Genomic DNA, 25,238 nt, shown 5'->3' on the forward strand with positions numbered 1-25,238 from the left:
ATTTTTTTTTTATCATGTTCGGAATAAGGTTTTTCACTCTTTCATTCATTCAACTAAAAGTATGTTTTTTTTCCGGTGGAAAAATAAACGCTTTTTGGCCAAACCTTTTATACATGTGGTGGGGGTGGGGGGGGGCTCAGAGTGCTTCCACTAAAGGAAGCACTAGGAATAGAGTGAAAAAGAGCAATGCAAATGTTGACAGGACCACAACTAATTGGCTATGGCTCAGCTACTGAGCACCGAAGTCTGACGTCAATATCGCTAGAGGGCGCAAATCCACTGGTTTGTGTACTTTTTATTTGCATTGTATAATCCCCATAGGGGGGATTTTAGATCGCCTCATATAAGGAACTGTGTTTGAAAAATAAACATGTCACCCCGGGGCCGTTTCACTCATATATGGATATGAAGAATCAACTGACTGAGAGAAAACGCTAATGTTACTGCTACTGAATTAGTTACATTTTCGCTAGAAGCAGACTGTATCATTATGAGTGACTGACTGTCGCAAACGATACAGAGACAACCTCCCCGACAATAATGCAGAGACGGCTTGTTTATTTTTGGACCACAACAGCTTATACGAAACGATTTTAAGATGAGCCCATGTTATTCTCCATAGAGAAATTACTGCAACGCTCTATAGTGGACAAGAGATCCACTATAAGTAATTTTACACTTGGTTGCATGTGACCCACCCGGCCACACACATAAAACAGATGTGTGATAATGTAGCCCCCCCCCCCCCCCCTCTCAAATAAAAACATATTTTAAATATGGAGATATGATGTTCCTGCCCCCGTACAACATACAATGCTGGCAGTGTATGGGGAGGATGCTGTAATATAATGACCCTCTGGGAAACAGAAGGATGATTTGGGCCCGCACCCCCCCCCCCCCCCCACCATCCTTCATTTATGAATAATTAATTTGGAATGTTCCAGTCAGAGGGAGGAAAACTGGCTCATTACAAGGCATTATTATGTATACGCCGGTGTCACGCAAGCTGTCAATCAAATGACAGCCATTCATGTGGCTGTCAGTGTATATACAGTCATCTCGGGGGTGAAAGTGATGGCGGGGGAGTGGTGTGTCATGTGTGTACTGTATGTGTACGTGTGTGTGTGTGTGTGTGCGCGTGAGACGAGTGCGTGAGTGCGTGCGTGTGTGTTGCGTAAGCGTCCTAGGAGATGAGGATTCATGGATCAGAGAGAAAGCGAGAAAACAGAGGTGCATTTTCAAAAGCATGTGTCCTGGTTTTAGCCGTTTGAAATGCAGCACGTCAATCCTTTCCGGGCGGGCGGGTGTTTTAAGCATTATGTTATATACTTTAGCTATTGAAAAATAGCAGATCTACAAGCTACGAGCTTATAGGTCTGCTATTTTTGAATGTGGCGCAAATCTTTGAATCTATATTCTTTCAGAGCGAATGTTTTTAATTCAAACCTTTGCTTCTGGGGGGGGGGACCCTGGAACAACATATTTTCAGCTGGGGGGGTGGGGGGTCGGTGGCCAATTACACATATTTTTGAGAGTCCTTGACATGAAATTGTCTGAGAACAAGGACATAGAAACATATGTATTTCAGAAAACTGTCGTGCTTTAGAAGATCTTTTTTTAATCAGGGCTAAATGGGTTAAACTATATCTAAGCTATAGAACTAGCAGTGCTGTAGCGTAGCAGTCTATAAGCTACATAGCGGTGTGTGTGTGTGTGTGTGTGTGTGTGTAACTGTGCACAGTACGCTCTATTCTGTATTATTTATTAATGTAGACTCAATGTTGTCGCTCATTCATAAAGTAGTAGGCTAATTAAGTTGTATATCTCATCTATACATTATTGGGGAACCGTGTTTGTTTTGTTTTCTTTGTTGTTCTGAACATTTGCACTTGTAACCCATTCTGACCTGAGATCAGATTCATACGAGGTTTCCACTGGACACACACTGGTCTGATTAACCCATTCTGACCCGAGATCAGATTTATATGAGGTTTCCACTGGACACACACTGGTCTGATTAAAGACATTTTATTACTGTAAACAAATGTTTTGCCTTTTTTTTGCACATCTGTTGCTGTTGCACTTCTACTTATTTTGGGTTTATAATAGGACAAATAAAACCTATTCTGGGGGGGAATGTTCGGCAAAAGAAAAAAGCAGATCTACAGTACCATCCCAACAGCAGCAAGCAAGCTCAGTAATCCTGTAGATTAGACATTTGCGGGCCCTATACTGTATCTTGCACGCCACGGAGGGATTTACATCGACTCACTGGCCTCGCAACGCCCTCGGGATCCCCCGGGAAGAAGTTACTGATGTTGCTCTGGAGGAGAGGGAGGCCTGGAGCTCTCTGGCGGAGACCCGACTACGGATAAGCGGTTGAAGATAGACATGGGTGAGGTGGCGTCACTGGCGTGCAAGATAGGGCCCTATAGGTGTACACTGGATCGTTGCAACTCATGTCAGTTTGACTAAGTATAGGGTTTAATTAAGTGGTTCAATATTAGATTCCAGGCCTGGGCCATGGCTCAGTGGTCCCGGCACCTCGGCTGGTAATCCAGTCTGACAGTGTGCCGCGGGTTCGACTCCCGATCCCGACGGCCTTTACTGCATGTCACTCCCACATCTCTCTCCCCATTTCCTGTCGGCCTACTGTCTGTCCCTCCATAAAATATATAAGCGAAGGCCACAAAAAAAAACATTTAAAAAAGATTAGATTTCAGACTCCTAAACTGCCTCCACACTGGCCAGCCGGGGCAGCCTGATGGAAGGGAAAAGGTTAAGGAACTGGTTGGAATAACGTGTTCCTTCCACGCTCTATATACGTCCAACCAGGGAAACCCCCCCCCCCCCCATACATGTATTTGAAATACGTATTTGAAATACTTTTTTGTATTTTGTATTTTGTATTTCGCTGGGATGGAAGAAATGAGATGTATTTTGTATTTAGATACATTTTTTGACCCAGTATTTAGTATTTTGTATCAAAATACATTTTCAATGTATTTTGCCCATCAGAGATGGGCAGTATTTGAAATACATGTATTTGAAATACGTATTTGAAATACTTTTTTTGTATTTTGTAATTTGTATTTCGCTGGGATTGAAGATGTATTTTGTATTTTGTATTTAGATAAATTTTTTGACCCAGTATTTGTATTTTGTATCAAAATACATTTTCAATGTATTTTGCCCATCTCTGCCCCCCCCCCTGTCAGGTGTAAAAGGAGCGACTTGGACACTCAGGCATGAAGGAAGCACGAGTTCAAGTCCGCTGCTCTCCCAAGGTTGGCGGAGGGTGTGTGTAGAGATATTAGATAATTGACACAGGGGTGAAACATGGGTTACAAAATCGTGGGATAAGAATTATACGAAAAATAAACTCCTTTACCTCTCCCTTCTTGACAGTCATGGACTGCCGGCGAGGCGTCGTCTCCTCGTTGATGCTGGAAAGGAAGTTCTGAGAGATCCTCAGCGCGTCCTGCAGCAGGGGGTGGTCGGGGTGGCTGGAGGGCGTGTGTTTCAGGAGGTCCTGTACAGCACAGAAACCAACGGCACACAAATACACCTTTTTCAGAGAGAGTCAGAGTGAATCTTAAACCCATTCTGACCTGAGATCAGGTTCTATCAAAATGTCTTCCGCATCCTGACAGTTATCCATTCTGACCCGAGATCAGATTCTAAACATGTCTTCCACGTCAGTCGCTCTTTAAAAAAATAGCAGACCTACAAGCTCGTAGCGCGCCACTCGGTGTATAGGGTTGAAGTGGTTAATGTATGTTTTCCAAAGTAACTATAGTAGCTAAAGTTTTCAAACGATTGCAGTGAAGTAAAAGTGCAAATTTTGGCTCCGAGATGTAGTGGAGTAGAAGTTAAAGTACTCAAGTAAAGTTCAAATACCTCAAAATTGTACTTAAGTATACAGTAGTTATAAAGTAAAAGTACTTAGTTACTTTACACCACTGGGTGAAACTATGCTTTTTGCATTCTATAATGGGTAATGGAGACGAGGTGGTGATCAGGGACAAGTAAAGACAGCTGTGGTATTACATGAGTTCCTATAACAGGATTATACCGTGTGTGGAGTTTGCATGTTCTCCCCGTGTCCCCTAGGGTAGGTACCCTCACATGTTCTCCCCGTGTCCCCTAGGGTAGGTACCCTCACATGTTCTCCCCGTGTCCCCTAGGGTAGGTACCCTCACATGTTCTCCCCGTGTCCCCTAGGGTAGGTACCCTCACATGTTCTCCCCGTGTCCCCTAGGGTAGGTACCCTCACAAAAAACATGCAGTAATCCTGGTCACTAAACTGCCTCCCCCTGGCCAGCCGGGGCGCCTTATGGAGGGGAAAGGAACTGGTTGGAATAACGTGTTCCTTCCACGTGCTACGTCCAACCAGGGAAACTCCCCCCTGTCAGGTGTAAAGGAGCAACTTGGACACTCAGGCATGAAGGAAGCATGAGTTCAAGACCGTTGCTCTCCCCTTATCCCCCATATATGGGGACTAGGTTGGCGGAGGGTGTGTAGAGCCCAGGATCACATTAGATGATTGACACAGGGGTGAAAAATGGGTTACAAAATTGTGGGATAAAAATATATAAAAAAAAAAAAAAAAAAACAGGATTATACCGCTCGCTCATATACTCACATGTAGCACCAGCGTGCTGCGCGTGACTCTGTCCACCGGCTTGTACAGCAACGCTATGGAGAGGCAAGAACATCATTCACGTTGGTTTCTGAATTATTCTTATAAGGGATATACTGTAGAGGGTCGCAGTCCCGCCCCCTTTCATGACCCTGGTAGGGGGGGGGGGGGGACTGCAACGCTCTATCCACACTTTTCCTGGGCTGTGTGTGTGCTCCAGTTCCTGTTGGTTTCATTGGATATCATTGGTCATCTGACCAGTTTCATTGGCTTTCATTGGATCAAATCGACAGGAATTGGAGCACACACAGCCCAGGAAAAGTGTGGATATACTTTGTCCATTTTGAGTCCTGTTGTTGATGTGAGGACGAGGTATATATATATATATATATATATATATATATATATATACGGTAAAGTGTGTCAAGAAATGATGTGCATTTTAGAGACTTCACACAATAATGCTGAAATATCCATAGACACTAGGGGGGGTATCAATAATACTACATTTGTGGCCCAGGCCGTAGCGTAACGGTCTGGGCACCGGACTGGTAATCCAGTCGCAGTGTGCCGCGGGTTCGACTCCCGGACCCGACACGGCCTTTACTGCATGTCATCCCCCCATCTCTCTCCCGTTTCCTGTCAGCCTACTGTCTGTCCCTTCAAAAATCAATAAAAGGCGTAAGCCGCAAAAAAAAATATCTAAAATAAATAAATAATAATACTACATTTGTGTGCGTGGTATTTAGCAATTCTTTGAAGAAAAATTAAAAAGACGGGTTTAATTACTTACTAATTAATTACTTAATTACCGTATCGATTTCAAATCGTCGAATCGTATCGTACCATGTGTCGTATCGTCGACCATGTTTCGCGATACGTATCATATCGCTGTTAAAATGTATCGTTACACCCCTAACCCATTCTGACCTGAGATCAGATTCATACGAGGTTTCCACTGGACACTGGAAATGAATCGCAATGCATTTTGACCATAGGCATTTCTTAAATTATTTATTTAAAGACCTTTTAAGCGTCAATATTTTGGACCAAACAAATAATTACAAAGAAGAAAAACAACAAAAAAAGTGTTGTAACCTGCCGTTTTTTTCTACTGTCTAATTCTTTGTTTGGTCCAAAATATTGTGTGTGTTGTCATGATTTGTCACGACAAGAGTTGGCTTCGTACAACGCTTAAAAGGTCTTTAAATTAACAAATCTGGAAATGCCTATGGTCAAAATGCATTGGGATTCATTTCCTGGGCCACTCGTTGTTCTGAAAGGGTGAAGGACTGCAACGCTCTATTGCCTTCTGTCTGTTAGAAAAGCACTGCAGTTGAAGGCCCTATAGTAAAAGACACTGGTTCTGTTCAGAATGTATTGTCTCCCATATTCCACAAAATAACAGAAAATGCTCGTTAGTGCATGGTGCTCGATAAGAACCCCGCCGGCTCGATAAGCCTGATCAATAAGGTGGTCGTTATCAATTTAAAAAAAAAAGAACGATCAGCTCCGTCCCTATTATGTGACACAATAATTAGTAATTTATTTTTGTTTGATGTGAGAGAACATAAACGAGGTTGGCTTACTCTCCAGAGAGTTCTTCATGGCTGACTGGTCCTTGCAGTCCTTCGTGCTCCTGACCTTCAGGTTCTGAGAAGGAAAGAGATGTGATACGATGATGAGTGTAGAAACAGAAGTGAGGGGGGAAACAGAAATACTCAGATTGTTGAAAATGTGTCGCGTCGTTGAAAATGCGTCGCGACGCATTGTGAGCTTGTAGATTTTCAACACATTTTCATTTATTTAAGATGCCATCTTAGAATAGATGTAGACCTATTTGACAAAATTGCCTTAATTCCTCGATGCATCAATTAATTAACTGTGACCATCAGCTGGTCACAGTCACAGAGGCCCCTTTTCCACCAAAATAACTTCGGTTCAGAACCAGTGCCGTTCCGAACCTTGGTGCTTTTTGCGAACCGGTCGCGAACCGGCTGCATTTCCACCAGATTGACGGCCGGTTCATTTGGTGGCGCTATTATACCTAAACACAAAATGTTGAAAAGGAGAAGGATCCGTCATGCCCGCAGACGCCCCGAGGGCGTTGCACAACACAAACCGATGTAAACAGTATCCACGAGGTTGTGATGTCAGGGTTACAAGTTATTATAACGCCCCGCAAGTCTCAGCTGGATTCTGGATCGCGATGCATCCGTATACGTTTGGATCGTTTCATGTTTGCGTTGGCAATCAATGTAAACGTATTTTTGTTCAAAGATGGTTGATCGCATCTTGCGTGTGTCACTGTGTCTGCGTCCTCCCAAGTTCCAACCCACTGACAAGTTCCAACCTACTGACACACCCACTTATATCGTCTCGGTTCACAAAGCGCTGCGTGCAATTACAAAGCTGAACCACCGTTTTGTGGTTCACATTGGGAACGAACGTTTATGGTTCGGAACCAACTCATTTTCAGTGGAAACAGTCTGAACTGGTTCAATATTTAGCGGGAAGAAAGAACCGAACCGGTTCAACCCCGGTGGAAAAGGGGCCAGACTGCAGCACTTGAAGGCCCTTGGGCCTTGAATGATGGAACATGATTAAAGGGGCATTCCACTCATTTCCAACATTTTACTATGTCATTAATATACGTTAGAGCTGTTGTATGGAAATAATTTAAAACAAGTCCCCCCCATTCTGAGTTTCCCAGAACTGGAGGTCTGAAAAAAAATCATTAACATGGTGAAACACATCTTGATGACGTCATCAAGATGTGTTTCACCATGTTAATGATTTTTTTTTCATACTTATTATTGTAAGCTCACATATCACACATACTATTATTCAGTGGAAAAAATACAACTCATATCCACAAGTTAGCACTGCCAGAGCCGTAAAAATCTCCTCTTTTAATCGGGACCCCTGGCATATCTTTTCAAATGGCGTTTCCGTGGGGGCTATAATGAGTGCCACTTTGGGGTTCTATATAAAAGGACAAACGAGTGGCTGGAAAAAGCTCAACTATTTCAACCATATACCAGCTCGCACCAAATGGTGCCACCCTCAGCATAACCCTTTCACTATCCCGCCTTAAGAGCCATATGCGTCATTACGCGGACCATTAACATGGCTCTCCATGATGGATTCTCTGTCTCTTATCTGGAACGGCGAGCTGAATGTTAACTTGCAAGTTAATGCGAGATACCAGATGATTTATTAGAAGCTGCAAAATGGATATGACGATTTAAGCCATTTTGGACGGGAACACCGTTCTGGCGTTCTTAGCATTATGTTATAATGGCTATTGAGAAATAGCAGATCTACAAGCTCATAGCACGGCACCGAGTGCCGCGCTACGAGCTTGTGGGTCTGCTATTTTTGAAAGATCGTGACAATGTGGCGCAAATCTTTGAATATACAGCCTATATTCCTTCAGAGGGAACGTTTTTAACTCGGCCGATTACATATCATTTTCGGGGTCCTTGACATGAAATGTTGAGCACCACTGATACAGAAACATGAGGTATTTCAGAAAACTGTCGTGATTTAGAAGACATTTTTTCAAGTTTTCGACGTCAGGCCTAAATGGGTTAAGGAGGTCAAAGCAAGGGTTCTGTATTGAGAGTCATCTCACCGTAGAGTTAGTGTCTAACCTGCATGTGAGATTATACTGTAACGCATGCACAAGTAAGTAAGGCAGAGAGGCTTATTATTATACTGTAACGCATGCACAAGTAAGTAAGGCAGAGAGGCTTATTGGCGATATTCAGACCGCGGCCATCTTAGCAAGGTGCTAAACAGGTGCAACTTCCAATTGACAGCGCATTTATCCAAACAGAAAAGTCCTATCTGATTGTATTAAACAACGTCAGACTCACCAACATTGCAGCTGCATGTGCGAAAAGCTCGAATTATCCTCTTTCAATCTGTAAAAGGGTTTGTTTCAATAAAAAACCTCTGTAGACTTGTTATGTGCTATACGTCCTGTCAAGAGATTCCTCGCAGGTGAAAGTATTGGAGTCTGGAAGCACTCGTTATCAGTAAAGCTACACCTCCTGCTGCCTCCTGCATTATGTGCAAATTCAAAACAGGTGGTACGCATGGGCCGTTGAGTGATATCCAAAAGAGCACTCCCAAACTCTGACACTTACAACAAACAATATCACGCACAGAATGTCTACAGTGGATTTTTATGAAACAAACAAAAGTTTATGCATGTATACTATGTGTACTATGTAAACTCAAAATTTCCATTTTCCTGCCATTCAGTTGCAAATTATTATTATTATTATTATTATTATTATCTGGGGACCCCCCAAAATAATTTCTTCAGAAGGCCATTAACCCATTCTGACCTGAGATCAGATTCTACAAATGTCTTCTACATCCTGACTGTTTACCATTCTGACCTGAGATCAGATTCTAAAAATGTCTTCTATGTCAGTCGCTCTTCTATTTTTCAAAAAATAGCAGACCTACAAGCTCGTAGCTCGCCACTCGGTGGCGCGCTATGAGGTTGTAGATCTGCTGTTTTTCAATAGCTAAAGCATGACGTAATGCTAACACCAAAACGGGTTCCCGCCTAAAATGGGTTAAACTACATACCTAAAATTGAACCGTCACCAATAATGGTACAGTATAGCTACTAGCTATTGTAATTCTACTTGCAAGAACTGCACTAAAGTAAAGTGTCCACAGCCCATTGTCAAATGTTGTAAAGCACAGTACTGTAGCTACAGCGCAGTGGAAGACAAAATTCAAATTCAGAGAGATGAAAGGATTTATAAAACCGAACTACCGTGATTATATATAACTTCAAAGCTGTTATAAGCAATAATATGTCTGTATGGGGCTGTCAAGGCCAGAAAGTAGTTTTCTGCCACTCAGTAAGCATTCCTGCATAACTTCCTGGTTTGATGATGATGTCACGCGCATACCCTCCAGAAGCATGTCTAAAGTATAAAGCCTCTACACAACCACAACATGCTGGGATGGATGGCCCTGCACGTGACCATGTAAAACACAACACAAAGTTATCGTGTTATAACATTAAATTATATAACATTAAAACCACTTTTAAACCTGGCGTCCCCATTTCTTATTCAATTGTGACCAAATTTGACTTAGAGACTGCCATTGGATTATTATTATTTTTGAATTTTCGTCATATGAAAGGGAATCATAGCTTCAAATTGACATATTGGTCGTTCAATTTGACCCACCAGCCTTGGACTCGAGATATGGCTTATAGAGTGATGTCTTGCAGAGAAACAGAGAGTTGAGAAAACACAGCTTGAAAGGTTCACCTCTGTGGTCTCCAACATTACACCTATAGCTAGATGTTTAAGCATTTATTTCATATTTACATGTCGATTTCAGCTCTGACACTTATTTCAGACGTGCCCTAGTATGTGCATAGTCTGCCTGTGCTATTAACTCATTTAAAAAAAAATAAGATTTTTCTCCTCTGGTGAAAAGCTGGAATTTGCACGATGGCAGTCAATTCTGGTCACAATTGTTAAGACTGTGATACAATCCCAAGCAAACCGAACGCTGAGCTCCTGCACAGTACATCCCCCCCCGTCCCCATCCCCCCCATATCTTCTTTATGCCCGACTTACCTCAGAGATTTCAGCAAACTGCGCGTTGGCTTGACAGCACTTCTCCGCCGTCTCCACAGCCAGCTCGTAGTTGTCCACGAAGGCCCGATAGACGCCCAGCTGGCTGGCCTGACAAAGAAGAGGGGAAGACCGTGTCATTTTCACCCAACAACAACAGCAGTGGAGCATGGTGGAAAAGTATATAGAATACAGAGTAGAATATCTACAAGGTGTTGTTTTCGCCGACTGAAACGATGACGAGAAATGTTCTTCGGCTACGTTTTTTCACAGAGGAAAACTAACTGGAAGCGAAATGAAAACCACGCCATGTTGACTAAAACTATGAGACTAAAGATATTGACAATTTCGTCAAGAAATAAAAACTAGACTAAGATGTTCGTAAGGGATCACAGTGGACAAGAGATCCAGTATAAGTCATTTTACACTTGGTTTCAGCAAGTGGAAAAAAAAACAGCCATTATGACGGCATCAAGGCCCGCCAAAGTACATTTTGTTCGGCTGAATCAACCGTAGATTTAGTCGACTAAAATCTTATGATATTTAGTTGACTAAAACTAGACTAACACTAAAACATTCCAGGTGACTAAAACTATTCAAGACTACGACTAAATACTAAAATCTAAGTTTTCTGCCAAAAACAACACTGCTCGGATGCACCGTCTGGAGTGTAATATATTACTCCTCATATATTACTCCTCAGTCTCAGTCTTACGGGCATATGGTTTCATTTCCGGGTTATCGGTGAGCTGTGGGGGCTTCTTGTTGTGACACACAATGATCAGCAGCATTTAGCACAGACCGCGTTTACCTCTCGTCAGAAATGGTTATATGTCCAGGGCAATGCCAAGACATGATATGATATGATATACGGTAGTACTTTATTGTCAGTTCACACTGAAATGTATCTTTCGACCCAGCAGCCAAGTATGCAGAACACATTTGCCATAACACAACAAGACAATTTACATATACATAAAGACAAGAGCAATATCCACCGCCTAGATTACCCCGTGGCTACTACAACTCCTGATTAAGCCTCAAAGTCGACTGGTGGACAAAGGACCTCTTTATTTCAACCTTATTGTATGCTGGGACACTGTGGGCTGTATTTTGCGTGTCTTAAGTACCAGATCTTATTGCTTAACTTAAGACCTGGAGGCGTGGTCAATGCTCTTTGGCCACTCAGAATAGCCAAATGGCATTGACCACGCCTCCAGGTCTTAAGTCAAGTAATAAGACCTGGTACTTAAGACACGCAAAATACAGCCCCATATCTCCTTCCTGAAGGCAGCAGACAAAGTCACAAATGACATACGATCGTCATGGATGCGCGACGGCTCACCATGGACAGCGCTCGAAGCTTTAGAGATTTACAAGCGTTACGGATAAAGTTATTATTATTATTATTGGGATCCTTGAAAATAACTAAACTAAAGCCCCTCAGTGGTTATTTAACCCATTTAGGCCTGACAAAAACAATCTTCTAAATCCTGACAGTTTTCTGAAAAACCCATGTTTCTATATGTCAGTGGTTCTCAAACATATTCATGTCAAGGACACCAAATATATTATGACATTGGCCGCCGGACCCCCATCTGAAAATATGTTGTTCCAGCCAGTATACAATATGAATATATATATATATATACAACACCAAAAGGGGTTCCCGCCCAAAATGGGTAAAACTCCCAAGTTTGTACGAATAGAGTTACGTAGGGTCAATTCATAAATGTGACCAGATTTGACTGAGAGACTGCCATCGTGCAAATTCCAGCTTTTTACCAGAGGATAATGTTTTTGTTTTGTTTTTAATAATATCACAGGCAGACTCTTCACATACTAACTAGAGCATGTCTGAAATAAGTTTAAATATGAAAAAAAAGCTTAAACATGTAGCTAGGTGTAATGTTAAGAGACCACAGAAGTGATCCTTTCAAGCCTCTTTTCTCAACTTGCTGTTTTCTGCAAGACATTACTCTATAAGCCATGTCTCCAAAACTGGTGGGTCAAACTGAACAACCGATATATCAATTTGATTGATGATTCCCTGGTTTCAGATGACATGAAAAATGTCATGTATGCTCTAGAGTATGCAATATAACATATACAATCTGTATGATAGTGTGTGTTATCCCCTGAGCAAGCAGGCCGGCTCTATTAGATCAATGGTAAAAAATGTCTGTGCATGAAACCAGGTTCAAATCCAGGGTAGAAGAGAAACGTTACACATATTAGTGCTGCTTCAACAGGAAGAAACCTCGGGCAGAAATAGACTCTATAAAATGGGTGTAATATTTAACATACTGACCTGTGCTCAGCGTCATATAAAATGTCGTAACTTTTAATGTCTTAAACGTGGGAGTCAAATTCCACCGATGTTGTGTGGTAGATCAAGTTTATTTGATTTTCCAAATCATTTCTATACATAGATTTCTGTCTTTCAGATCTATAATTTCAACAACAAAATCAAAGGTACATACATAATACATATGACTCTGTACACACTAAATGAAACAATAATTACATGAGAAAAAAGTATCATATATGTAGCGTATTACATTACATAGATAGTTTTGATTCTTTTCAGACCTCCAGTTCTAGGCAACACAGAATGGGGGGACTGTTATATACTAGGTTGGTATATTAATGACATAGTAAAATGTTGAAAATGAGTCGTAGGCTATTCCCCTTTAACAGGTTAATTTATACATCTAAACCCCGATATAACAACTATTGCCATTACCATGGTCAGTAATATCATCAGGTTATTAATGCTAACATTATTACCATTATTGATCGATCAAGATGCTCTATCAATCTATCATTTATCATCATCATATAATTATCATCTTTGTCTTCATCATGTCTATGGTACATTGTCCAGAGTTAGACTGATCTAGGTAAGATCTTCAGAGTACGACCATGACCAATGTATGGAAAGAGTGTGTCAGTGAACCTGTGTGTGAAGGTGTGTATGTGTGTGTTAGTATCAGGATCACAGAATGACAGCTTTCCTTCATTCCAGTCCAGCTGGACTCTGATCCTCTGAGGCTTTTGCTTCACTGAGAGATCAGTGCCTGACTCTGAGGAGTCTGCTCTGTATTTACCGCCATACCTTATTCTCCAGAATGGACCCCCGGTGTATCCCTTCCTCTGATAGGACTCTGCTAACACACCTACTATCCAGAGTGTATTGTCTCCAACCTCAACATCCCAGCTGTGACTCCCTGAGTTAAAGCCTTCAGAACCAAGGGCATGGCCCATGCGGTCAAATCTCTCTAGATTGTCTGGAAGCTTCCGTTTCTCTCCCTGTGTCACGCTGGTCAGATCATCAGACAGGGTGTATACTGGATGGCAGTGTTGGGGTCCAGAATGACAGGAGTGTAGGAGACAATGTCCTTCATCTTGTCCCAGACTCTGAAGGCCAGGTTGCCCAGGTGTTTGGCCACGTCTATCAGTGCTCCTGAGACCGGCTGTGGGTCCCGCAGTGTGACCTGGACTCTCTCCATCGTGGTCTTGTAGTTCTGCAGGAATGAGATGTGTTCAGCTCTCAGCTCCTCCTCTATGGCTCTGATCGCGTTTGAAATGGTTGATATGTCTCTGTTCACACCCTCGATATTCTCCTTCATCATCTGACTCTTCTGCTGCTCTTCCTCCCTCAGTTCGGTGATCCTGGCCTCCTCTTCATCATGTAGAAACTGATGAAGCTTCTTAAACTGTTCCTTCATCTGCGTCTCTGTGTGTCGGGTCTGGAACGTAATGTGTCCTGCTGTTTGGTCATAGTTTGTTTTAGTTTTATTAAAGACCTCCAGTTTGTCCTGTAAAGGCTTCAGTGATTTCCGGACCTCCTCCTTGTGATCCAGAGCAGCTTCATCGACGGGTCTGAAACGGTGGTTGGCGTGTTTTTCTGAATGAAGACACACAAAACACACTGGCTGTTGACAATCCAGACAGAACAGTTTGAGTTTTTCAGCGTGCAGACCACAGAGATCCTCAACCTCAGACCCTGTTGACATTTTCTTCAGTCTCTCCTCTAGGAAGGCCTCACACAGGTTCTTCAGAGCCAGGTCTATGGGTAAATCCCTTGATTGTCTCTTCTTACAAACGGGACACTCCTTTATTTCCTTCCCTCTCCACCAGTCCTGTACACAGTCTTTGCAGAAGCTGTGACTACACGACAGGAGAACAGGATCTTTAAAGACGTCGTGACACACAGGACAGGAAAAGTCCTCTTCCGAAAGAGACACCTTGGCAGCCATTTTGCCTTTTCAGTAAAGCTACGAACACTCTGCTCAAGACAGGAAATCCAGCCAGTCGGTTGTCGTAAACACTCTGTCTTCTAGAATGTTCCCTGAAGTTTACTTTCGCAGTGAATCGTGCAGGCTCTTGTTAAAGTCTATTCAGTTGACAGAGTCAGCAGCAGGTTGTTCCAGTGGTCTGGGTCACTATTCCCTCCTGTAGCTGTGGATGGAAAGACAGTCTGTCCTCCTCGCTGGAAGTTGTGCGTTTGATCCAAAGTGCAATCTTACCGTCTCAGATAAGTCAGGTGAGGGGTGGAGCTTTGACAGACCTGTTGCAAAGTTCACGCACACACATGCACCGTGTGCCTGATTCAGCATAGACCACACAAACTGAATTGGTTGAACGTATTGAAGTCAGGACAGCCTTTTATCTATTATAAAGTATAGACAAGACAAATGGACAACGTGTAGGGAACAAGAGAGTGAACAGAATGGGAAAAGTTAGATTTATTTTATTGTCTCAGTGTGGAATTTGACCAAAGTGTTTTACAATGCACGCCGTATCTCATTAACCCTTGTACAACAGAGACAGCTGTAAATTCCAGTCACCTGCCTGCTCTTCATGATCAGTTAAAGGGGCATTCCACTCAATAGGTCTTGTAGGTCTGCTATTTTTGAAAATTCGTGAAAATGTTTGAATATATTCTTTCAGAGCATTCGTTTTTCAAGTTTTTCAGAAAACTGTCAGGATTTAGAAGGCATTTGTAGAATCGTTCCCAGGTCAAAATGGGTTAACACAGATCAACTCTCCAGAAAACAGAGAGATACAGTACCATACGCATTCACTACACACACACACGCACGAACGCACACGCACGCACGCACGCACGCAGCCACAAACAGCGTTTGAGCAGCAGTACACTAAATGTTGCTAATGAGAGTCAAATAGGTAGGATATCTGTCAAGCATGACCTAATTACAGGTCACTGCAACACCTTTGCTAATGACTACTGTCCACAGTCCATTGTGCGTTAAGTGACAGCTCGTAATTACTCTCACCTTTAGAGCAAGTGGATCCCCCAACCCCCCCCCCACAGGGGTCCTTGAGGGAGTTCCAGGGGGTCTCCCCCTTAGAGTATATATATGAATAGAGACGGCACCGCATATCTCCTCCCGTCCACTTGCATTAAGTTGCTCAAAAGCGCATCAGGCGCATTTCACTCAGGAACAGAGTGCATTCTGGGATGGATTTGCCCCAGACTCATGAACGAGCTGTGCCGTTGACTATCATTGCACGCGTTCACGTATGAAACAGCGGCGTTCACGTATGAAACAGCAGCGTTCACGTATGAAACAGCGGCGTTCACGTATGAAACAGCGGCGTTCACGTATGAAACAGCATTCACAGTGATAGTCAGCGGACCAGCGCGTTCATGAGTTTGGCCCAGCGCTGCAATACCAAATTCGGCCACTATGTCCATTTCGGCCTCAGGGTTTCCTCTGGGTGCCGTCTCTATTCATATATACTCTAAGGTCCCCCCCCCATACTAAATGATAGTTTTACCTAGCGCGCTAGGAGCTTGTAGATCTGCTATTTTTGAAAAGTCGTGAAAATGTGGCACATATCTTTGAATATATATTTCAGAGCTAACATTTTTAACTAAAATATTGGCTTCTGGGGAGGTCCCTGGAACTACATATTTTGAGATGGGGGTCCGTGGCCCAATAGAGATAATTCTGGGGGTCCTTGACATGAAAAAGGTTGAGCACCGCTGACATAGAAACAGAGGCTTTTGAAGCCTTTTTTTTAATCGACCTCAGTCCAAAATGGGTTAAGCACCAGCATACGGAAGGAAGCTAGGGTTCAAGGAAGCTAGGGTTCAAGTGGTGAATCCTCTCTCCTTCACCCTCATCTCTCTAGGGCTGTCATGATTATTAAATCTTGATGATTAATTGTTGCTGAAATAATTGCTATTAAGCGCTTTAAACCATTCAGGGCTTTTGGTGTTTTAAGCATCATGTTATGCTTTAGCTATTGAAAAATAGCAGACCTACAAGCTCATAGCATGGCGCCGAGTGCCACGAACGAGCTTGTAGATTTGCTTAAAAAATATATATATTAAAATTTTTATCCAATGATTTTGTAACCCATTTTTCACCCCTGTGTCAATTATCTAATGTGATCCTGGGCTCTACACACCCTCCACCAACCTAGGGAGAGCAACGGACTTAACTCATGCTTCCTTCATGCCTGAGTGTCCAAGTTGCTCCTGGTTTCCCTGGTTGGACGTAGCGCGTGGAAGGAACACGTTATTCCGACCAGTTCCTTTCCCCTCCATCAGGCGCCCCGGCTGGCCAGGGGGAGGCAGTTTAGTGACCAGGATTACTGCATGTTTTTGTGAGGGTATACCTACCCTAGATCTGCTATTTTTGAAAAATCTTGAAAAGGTGGCGCAAATATTTGAATATATTATTCTTTCAATGCAAACGTTTTTAATTAAAATCTTTGCTGGGTTCTGTTGTTGAACATTGGGACACATATGAACACAAACAACATTTATTTTTGCCTTCTAGGCTTCCTAATCAAACACTGCACAGGGCAGATATGACAAATAACATAAATATACAAATGCTCCAACTTCAATGGCTGTCATGTAACCGCAGTTTTTTCCTAATAGAGGGATTTTTGTTTACAGTTTAGCTCATGTGTCTGGAAAGGACAGCAGGAGAGGGGAAGAGAGAGAGAGAGAAGCGGGGTACATAGGCAGGGGTGGCCTTAAGGATCGGGAGGCCCCGTTCATGACGTCATACTTTTAATATATAATTTTAAAATAAACTTCTATTTTTTCATTTTTTCAGTGTGAATTATCGGATTTCAAAGCACGAACAGCATACAGCACAGCCAAGTAGAAAAATTACACAAAAGCAGCTTGATTAAACAATTTGACTTTGTCTTGAAATTACTGTAATGTATAACAATGATGCAATCGCAACTCTCAGCACTGGAGGGCTGGAAGGCTGCGATGCAATGCAATATTACTTACAATACAGGGTATGCTTGTGACATCATCATCAAACCCGCAAGTTATGCAGGAATGCCTACTGAGTGGCCAAAAACTACTCTCTGTCCTTGACAGCCCATGCATCCAAACAGAAACGTCCTCTCTGATTGCATTAAACAACATTAAACAATGTTAAACTCACTTTGCATGTTGCTTTGCCACTCGATGTGCCATTCACTTTAAGCATGCCCTTTATACTACTAATACTACTACTACTTTAATTTTTTTTGTCCCCTGGAGGCTGGAGGCCCATTTGAATTGAAACGATTGAAACATATATGAGGCCGCCACTGGAAAAAAGGGGAAAAGTGATGGTCGGTTCTTAGACATTATTCCACGATCCAACAACACATTGTCGGGCCTCGTTTGGTGCATTTGCTCAACAAAGGTGGCATGAAGAGAAATGGTGAGGGGCAGCACATTATTACGGATCCGTTATTGAACTATATAACAGCATGGATATAAAACATTGGATTTCACCCGCCATGTGCTTCTTCCTCCTCCTCTTCCTCGCTAAGAGACAAATTAAATAATCCCTTCCTCAGTTTAGAGTATACACCCTGAGGGGCCATGCTATGAGAAGTTAATAGGGGGCGAGCGAGAGAGAGAGAGAGAGAGAGAGAGAGAGCTAGACTTTGACTCAGATTATGCCGTCTATTTATAGCAGCTTCTTTGAGACACAAAGCATGCAGTGTACTGATGCTCTGGAAAGACAGCATTGTGACACACGTCTGCACACACGTGTGTGTGTGACTGTGTGTGTGTGACTGTGTGTGTGTGTGTGTGTGTGTGTGTGTGTGTGTGTGTGTGTGTGTGTGTGTGTTTGTTTGTGTGTGTGTGTGTGTGTGTGTGTGTGTGTGTGTGTGTGTGTGCGTGTGTGTGTGTGAACTGTGGATTCAGTCGACTAAAATCTTATGACATTTAGTCGACTAAAACTAGACTAACACTAAGACATTCCAGGTGACTAAAATGTGACTGAAACTAAATGGAAACTATTCAAATAAAAAAAACTTAAATCAAAATGTGCTTCCAAAAACGACAGTGGTTTAGGCAGACTGGTGTCATTTTTCTCAGTGGACCCCGGCCCCCGGACCCTTTTCAGACGGTGGTCTGCCCCCAAATTCAGATCAATTTGGGGGTCCTTGACCTGAATAAGCTCGAGAGACAACTGTCCTAACCCAATTTAGTTGGGAACCCCTTTTGGTGTTTTAAGCATTATGTTATACTTTAGATGTTGAAAAATAGCAGATCTATAGCAGTGAAAATGTGATGCAAATCTTTGAATATATATGTGTTCTTTCAGAGCGAACGTTTTTAACTCAAAGGAGGGGTCCCTGGAACAACATATTTTCAGATGGGGGGGGGGGGTCGACGGCCAATTACATATCCTCTTGGGGGTCCTTGACATGAAAATGTTTGAGAACGACTGACATAGAAACATGAGGTTTTTCATTAAACCGTCATGACTTAGAAGACATTTTGTAGAATCAAATGGGCTATAGATAACACAGCTGTGAGGTGCACATTAAGTAGCCTTCGTTGGTGACGTATCATTTTGCACCAACACAACGTTCACCTCAAGGTTGACAGTGTTTATCAGTGTGATATTTAAAACAGAACAAGACAGAACCAGACAGAAACACAGCCACTATTGAACCAAATGGACCCCCGCGCCGCCATTCGAACACTCTCAGAGTTAAGGGGGTCTTTGCAAAAACTAGCTGGACTCCTAATGTGCCATAGTAAAGAAATTGACATTCATAATATTATTTTCTTTCAATATATTTTTTATCCCACGATTTTGTAACCCATTTTTCATCCCTGTGTCAATCATCTAATGTGATCATGGGCTCTACACACCCTCCGCCAACCTGGGGAGAGCAACGGACTTGAACTCATGCTTCCTTCATGCCTGAGTGTCCAAGTTGCTCCTTTACAACTGACAGGGGGGAGTTTCCCTGGTTGGACGTAGCGTGGGACACGGGGAGAACATGCAAACTCCACACAGAAAGGCCCTTTCGCCAACCCCGCCTTCAGGTATGGGCACTGATGACGGCGGATCCTGCCGGGGCGCTGCATATTATGCCATAGAAAGCCATAGGTGAGTTCCCACTGGTGACTGACCACTCTGCATGGACAGTACACACACACACACACACACACAACGTACTGGCAATACGACGACGACCGTGCTGTACCGTACCTGCTTCTGGAAGAGGTCGCCGACCCTCTGGTGGTGGCTCCACTGCTGGACGCGCGGCAGCAGGCAGTCGTAGAACTCCTTGTGGCTCTCGTAGAGCTCGGGCACCTTGAAGAAGATGGTCTCGATCTGGGCCACGCTCAGCACCGGCTGGGAGGTGGTGGCGGCGGCCTTCAGAGGCTTCATGGGCTGGTGGAAGACACAGTGGTGGAAATTATTTGGTGTTAGCATCATGTTATGCTTTAGCTATTGAAAAATAGCAGATCTACAAGCTCATATCGCGCCACCGAGTGGCGCGCTACGAGCTTGTAGGTCTGCTATTTTTGAAAAGTCGAAGAACGACTGACATTTTTTAGAATCTGATCTCAGGTCAGAATGGGTTCATCAGACCAGTGTGTGTCCAGTGGAAACCTCGTATGAATCTGATCTCAGGTCAGAATGGGTTAAGTCATGGTCTCTTGAATAGTTTTAATTTAGTTTTAGTCACCGTGGGCTTAGTTTTCGTTTGGTTTCCGTTTGGTTTTCGTCGGTGGGGAAAAAAAAAAGTTTCATCTTAGTATCAGTCGACGGAATCAGCAGCCAGTGGACAAAGACGGACAAACAGGGAAGATGACATGCATGAATGCATGAATGCATGGATGAATGAATGAACGAACAAATGCATGAATGAATGAATGAATGAACGAACGCATGAATGAATGAATGAATGAATGAATGAATGAATGAATGAATGAATGAATGAATGAATGAATGAAAATTAATGAATGAACAAAATGTTTGCCCTTAGTCCAAAATCTTCCAGATAGCAAACATATAGCAGATCTGCAAGCTCGTGTGCGTGCAAAGGTTCGCGGCAAACGGACGCTGTGTTAAAACACTTTCCCTCCCTAACACGACTTAACACGAGTTCATTGACTGTATAGGACAGCTTCCCTCCCAAATTCCGCGTTTTTAATACGTTTTAAGACTTACTGGGTTTCCATCGGACAGAGTGGGATAGGAGACACGCTTTGAGGACGCCACCGCAAAAAACATCCGTCGCACTGGCGCGCAAAGGGTTCTGGGAAATTGAGGCCCAGTGCGGTGTGCAACGCTACCGCGTTCCTTCTCCGCTGTGTTGTTGTGATCGCCACTTTGGAATACGACAAGGGATTACGGTACACCATTTTAATACGACAAGGGATTACGGTACACCATTTTAATACGACAAGGGATTACGGTACACCATTTTAATACGACAAGGGATTACGGTACACCATTTTAAGGCGGATTTTCATGACGTGAACCATCAAGTTGGCGCTGTGGCTCTTCAACGGTTAGAGGAAACTAGGCAGGGAGATCTGGAACATGATTGTTTAATCACCGCAGGGAAACCGTTAATGATTTGAGACATTTTGCTCAAAACGAGCCGCACTTTGGACAAATATGACATGATCCACGTTGATCACGCATACCCATTTGGGTGATGTTTGGACACAATTTGCAGGAGTAATACAGTGCATAAGATACAAATGCAGGGCAGATGTTTTAACATGCATGGCCTGTTATAGGCTAGGGAGTGTGTGGGAAAGTTCCCTGGTGGAGACAATTAAAAAAATCTAAAACTAACACTCAAATTAATACAATTTAAGCTAAGCCTTGAGAAAAAAAAAGAAAATCCACTTAACCCTCTAACACCCGCATTAATTTATACTTGCAAAAAATTGATTTCAACCTTACTACTACTACTAACAAACAATCAAAATCAAAACTAAAACTAAACTTTTAAAGAACAACTCAAAATCGAATACAAATAACTAACGAAAAATCTATAATAAAACCTTGAAATGAATGAATATATAAAAGCAGGCTACTGAATCTGAAGAAACGTGTGTCTGCATGCGGAGCGCGTGCGGAGCGTGCGTGCGTGCGTGTGTGTGTGTGTGTGTGTGTGTGTGTGTGCGGAGCGTGTGTGTGTGTGTGTGTGTGTGTGCGTGCGGAGCGTGTGTGTGTGTGTGTGTGTGTGTGCGTGCGGAGCGTGTGTGTGTGCGTGCGTCCTCACCAGTAGCAGGGCCTCCAGGTGACTGAGGTACGTCTCTTCACTGGCCAGGATGCCAGACAGAACCCACTTCCTCATCTCCAAGCCCTTCTCCAGGTCACACTCCGTCTGCAAGGAAACACGTGCACGCACACGCGCACACACACACACACACACACACACACACACACACACACACACACACACACACACACACACACACACGTCACTGAGACCAGATTCTGATTCAAAATGTCTTCTACAATCCTGACAGCAAAGATTTGAGTTAAAAAGCGTTCGCTCTGAAAGAACATATATTCAAAGATTTGCAACACATTTTCAAAGATTTTTCAAAAATGGCAGATCTACAAGCTTCTTCTATTGACGAGTTGCTCAGAGTTAATTCATTAATTTGTAGAACACTTTCCCCTGCGATTCGCGAGTTGCCCCATTGTTTAATCCACGTTTTAAGTCGTACGGGGCGAATCCACCGGACAGAATGGGGGATATGAGACGCGTTTTTGATGACGTCGTCGCACAAAAGGGTCCGTCGCGCAAAGGGTTATGGGAAATTGAGTCTGTATATTGTTTACAATGGCGAAAACGGCTGTATGGAATACTTTTCTACAACTACAACAAGCGACAGGGCAAAGGCAACAAGCCACGGCAAGAGAGCTAGCTTGGCGCGAGCTAGCTCTCGCGCCGAGAGAGCTACAGTATACAACCCTCTTGGCTTGTTGCTTGCCTGGTCTGCTGAGTTGGAGGCCGGGGTTCGACTCCAGCTCAGGGGGCTAAACTGGGGCCTCTGCTGCATGAGCCGGAGACATTTTGTGTCAGGAAAAGGGAAAGGTAGAAGTGTTCGTTTAATGCATTTACCATCTTTATGCTCTTCCGTGTGGAAGAGCATAAACACTCTGGATGTTACTCAGTGTGTGCTGCTGGGTCTACAGCTGCCTTCGACCCTTTGAACTCAACATCTCTGCCAAACTACCTGAGGCTGTTCGGTGAGACACTGAATACAGTGTGTGTGTGTGTGTGTGTGTGTGTGTGTGTGTGTGTGTGTGTGTGTGTGTGTGCGTGCGTGTGCGTGAGTCAGGGCACCATGGCATGGGAGAGAATGTGGAGAATGCATGGAGCAGACAACGATGAGAGCCAACCAAACTATGCGCCCTGAGATGCGGGACTGTTCTCAGTGTGTGTGTGTGTGTGTGTGTGTGTGTGTGTGTGTGTGTGTGTGTGTGTGTGTGTGTGTGTGTGTGCGTATGCGCTCACGTGCAAGTGTAACAGTGTAGACTTGGATAATGCGGGCACATATGCATGTATTTAACCACTTAAAACCCTTCTATACTTTGTTGGTCATCAATAGCCAAAGTAGCTCATATTTTTTTTTCTGAACCCCCCCCCCCCCCCCCCCCATGTTTCTATGTTTTCAAAAAATAGCAGAACTACAAGCTCATATAGCGCTTGTAGATCAGCTAAACAGCTAAAAGTATAACATAATGCTTAACCCATTTTGGGCAGGAAGTAGGAACCTCTTTTGGTGTTTTACACCGTCTTGGATGGCGGTCAAACGGGAGGTGAATGAGGCTGAAATCTGTCTCCATGGCCACCGCAACGAAGCAGAGGCCAGCCAGGACCTCAGTGGACTGAGAAGGCCTATAGCTGGGTGATGATTAGGGAATGGTCCAGGGCTTCATGGGAGTTCATTAGCTATAGCAGGGGTGGCCACACTTTCAAAAGGACCAGCTCAACATGATCTATACCCACCGACAAAATGATTATATCATTGCTGAAAATAGTTTAAATATGTAGCCTATACTGTACCTGAGGGGGCTTTGGGATAGCGGAGCTGGCGTTACATATAAGGCAAATGCACTTGGAATGGGGGGGGGGGGGGGGGGGATGGAATAGGTAGGTATACATTTCATTTATGCTACCAACGTTTTTGTGCACAGCAAGAACACAAAATATCACGTTATCAAGTCACCTTATTTCAAGTGGCAGTCTGGATGCCACTTTTTAACATATTTCAATGAACCCATTCTGACCTGAGATCAGATTCATACGAGGTTTCCACTGGACACACACTGGTCTGATTAAGGGTTACGATATAGTGAATGCAATCGGGGGGAAAGAAATCAACTTTCATTTCAAGAATCAAAGTATATCGAAATGAAAACGTTTACTATGTGTCGTATCGTTTTGCGCACACACACACACACACACACACACACACACACACACACACACACACACACGTGTATATATATTTTCACATTTCAATACCAAATAATCCACAATGCACAAAATGGCCTATTTATTCATTCATAATCAATTGCTGGCACTATAGTTAATCTCGGCTCTTATTGGCCCGGCTCAGGTTGTGACACATGGACGGCGGCCACGGTTGAGCCTGATTGGTCTAGACGTTTCGGGGCTGCAGCATACGATTGGCTTGGAGCCAAACGGGCATGACTAACTAAAGCCTGGTTGGCTGGAGAGGAGACGGGGCATATGTTGGATTTGGCTCTGACCTCCTATTAGCACAGCGGTTGCCAAGGTGGTGTCTGGGGACCCCCAGGGGTCCTTGGAGGGAGTTCCAGGGGGGTGGGAGGGGGGGGGGGGGGGTCCGCCCATGCTAAATGATAGTTTGGAACCAAATGGACCCTTTGCGTCTGTAACGCAGAGAGTGTCTCAGAGTTAACCCATTTTGACCTGACAGTTTTCTGAAAAAGCTATGTCAGTCGTTCTTCGATTTTTCAAAAATAGCAGACCTACAAGCTCGTAAGCTCGTATGAGCTTGTAGATCTGCTATTTTTCAATTTTTTCAATAGCTAAAGCATAACATAAATAATGCTAGCACCAAAATGGGTTCCCGCCCCAAAATGGGTTAAATGAACATACATTTTACACGTCATAAGGTTTTAAGTTGACTAAATCTACGGTTGATTTAGTCGACTAAAATGGATTTTGGCGGGCCTTGTTGCACGTCGCAATGACTCATTTTACACTTGTTGAAAATAGCCGATCTACAAGCTTAGATCAACTGTAGATTGAGTAAATCAACTGCATATTTAGACGACTACAATCTTCTGATATTTACTCGACTAAAACTAGACTAAATGAAAACTATTCAAGAGACTGTTATGACTAAAACTAAAATAAAAATCTGCTGCCAAAATCAACACTGATCAGCATCAACAGCCACTAGCCATGAAGCATGACGCTGACCTCACAGCGAGCGCTATAGGTCAACGACGAGCCAATCGCTGGCCCCCTCGGCCCTGACTCGTCAGTCTGACGGCCAATCGCTGGCCCCCTCGGTCCTGACTCGTCAGTTTGACAGCCAATCGCTGGCCCCCTCGTGCCTGACTCATCAGTTTAACGGAGGCTGCTTTGGAGGAGGGACTGTCTGGAGGAGAACGAAGGACGCTGGTAATTCCATTTGCGAA

At 43.5% G+C, this 25,238-nt stretch overlaps 1 protein-coding gene and 1 pseudogene across 2 annotated transcripts in view; both read right to left on the reverse strand.

Annotated features, from left to right (window-relative positions):
* Positions 1–25,238, reverse strand: part of bcr (BCR activator of RhoGEF and GTPase) — a gene marked incomplete at both ends in the record, with an annotated part of 99,372 nt that overhangs the window by 28,238 nt on the left and 45,896 nt on the right. The window contains 6 exon segments of the mRNA XM_083794454.1: positions 3,392–3,532; positions 4,646–4,698; positions 6,232–6,295; positions 10,267–10,374; positions 19,773–19,958; positions 21,811–21,915. Of these exon segments, the coding sequence (XP_083650580.1) occupies positions 3,392–3,532; positions 4,646–4,698; positions 6,232–6,295; positions 10,267–10,374; positions 19,773–19,958; positions 21,811–21,915 (657 nt within the window).
* LOC310879588 (E3 ubiquitin-protein ligase TRIM35-like) lies at positions 13,153–14,693 on the reverse strand (annotated as a pseudogene). Its single transcript has one exon. The product of its transcript is annotated as an E3 ubiquitin-protein ligase TRIM35-like (transcript).

The sequence above is a fragment of the Protomyctophum parallelum genome (assembly GCF_964188405.1).
Source record: "Protomyctophum parallelum genome assembly, chromosome: 21".
NCBI classification, from domain to species: domain Eukaryota; kingdom Metazoa; phylum Chordata; class Actinopteri; order Myctophiformes; family Myctophidae; genus Protomyctophum; species Protomyctophum parallelum.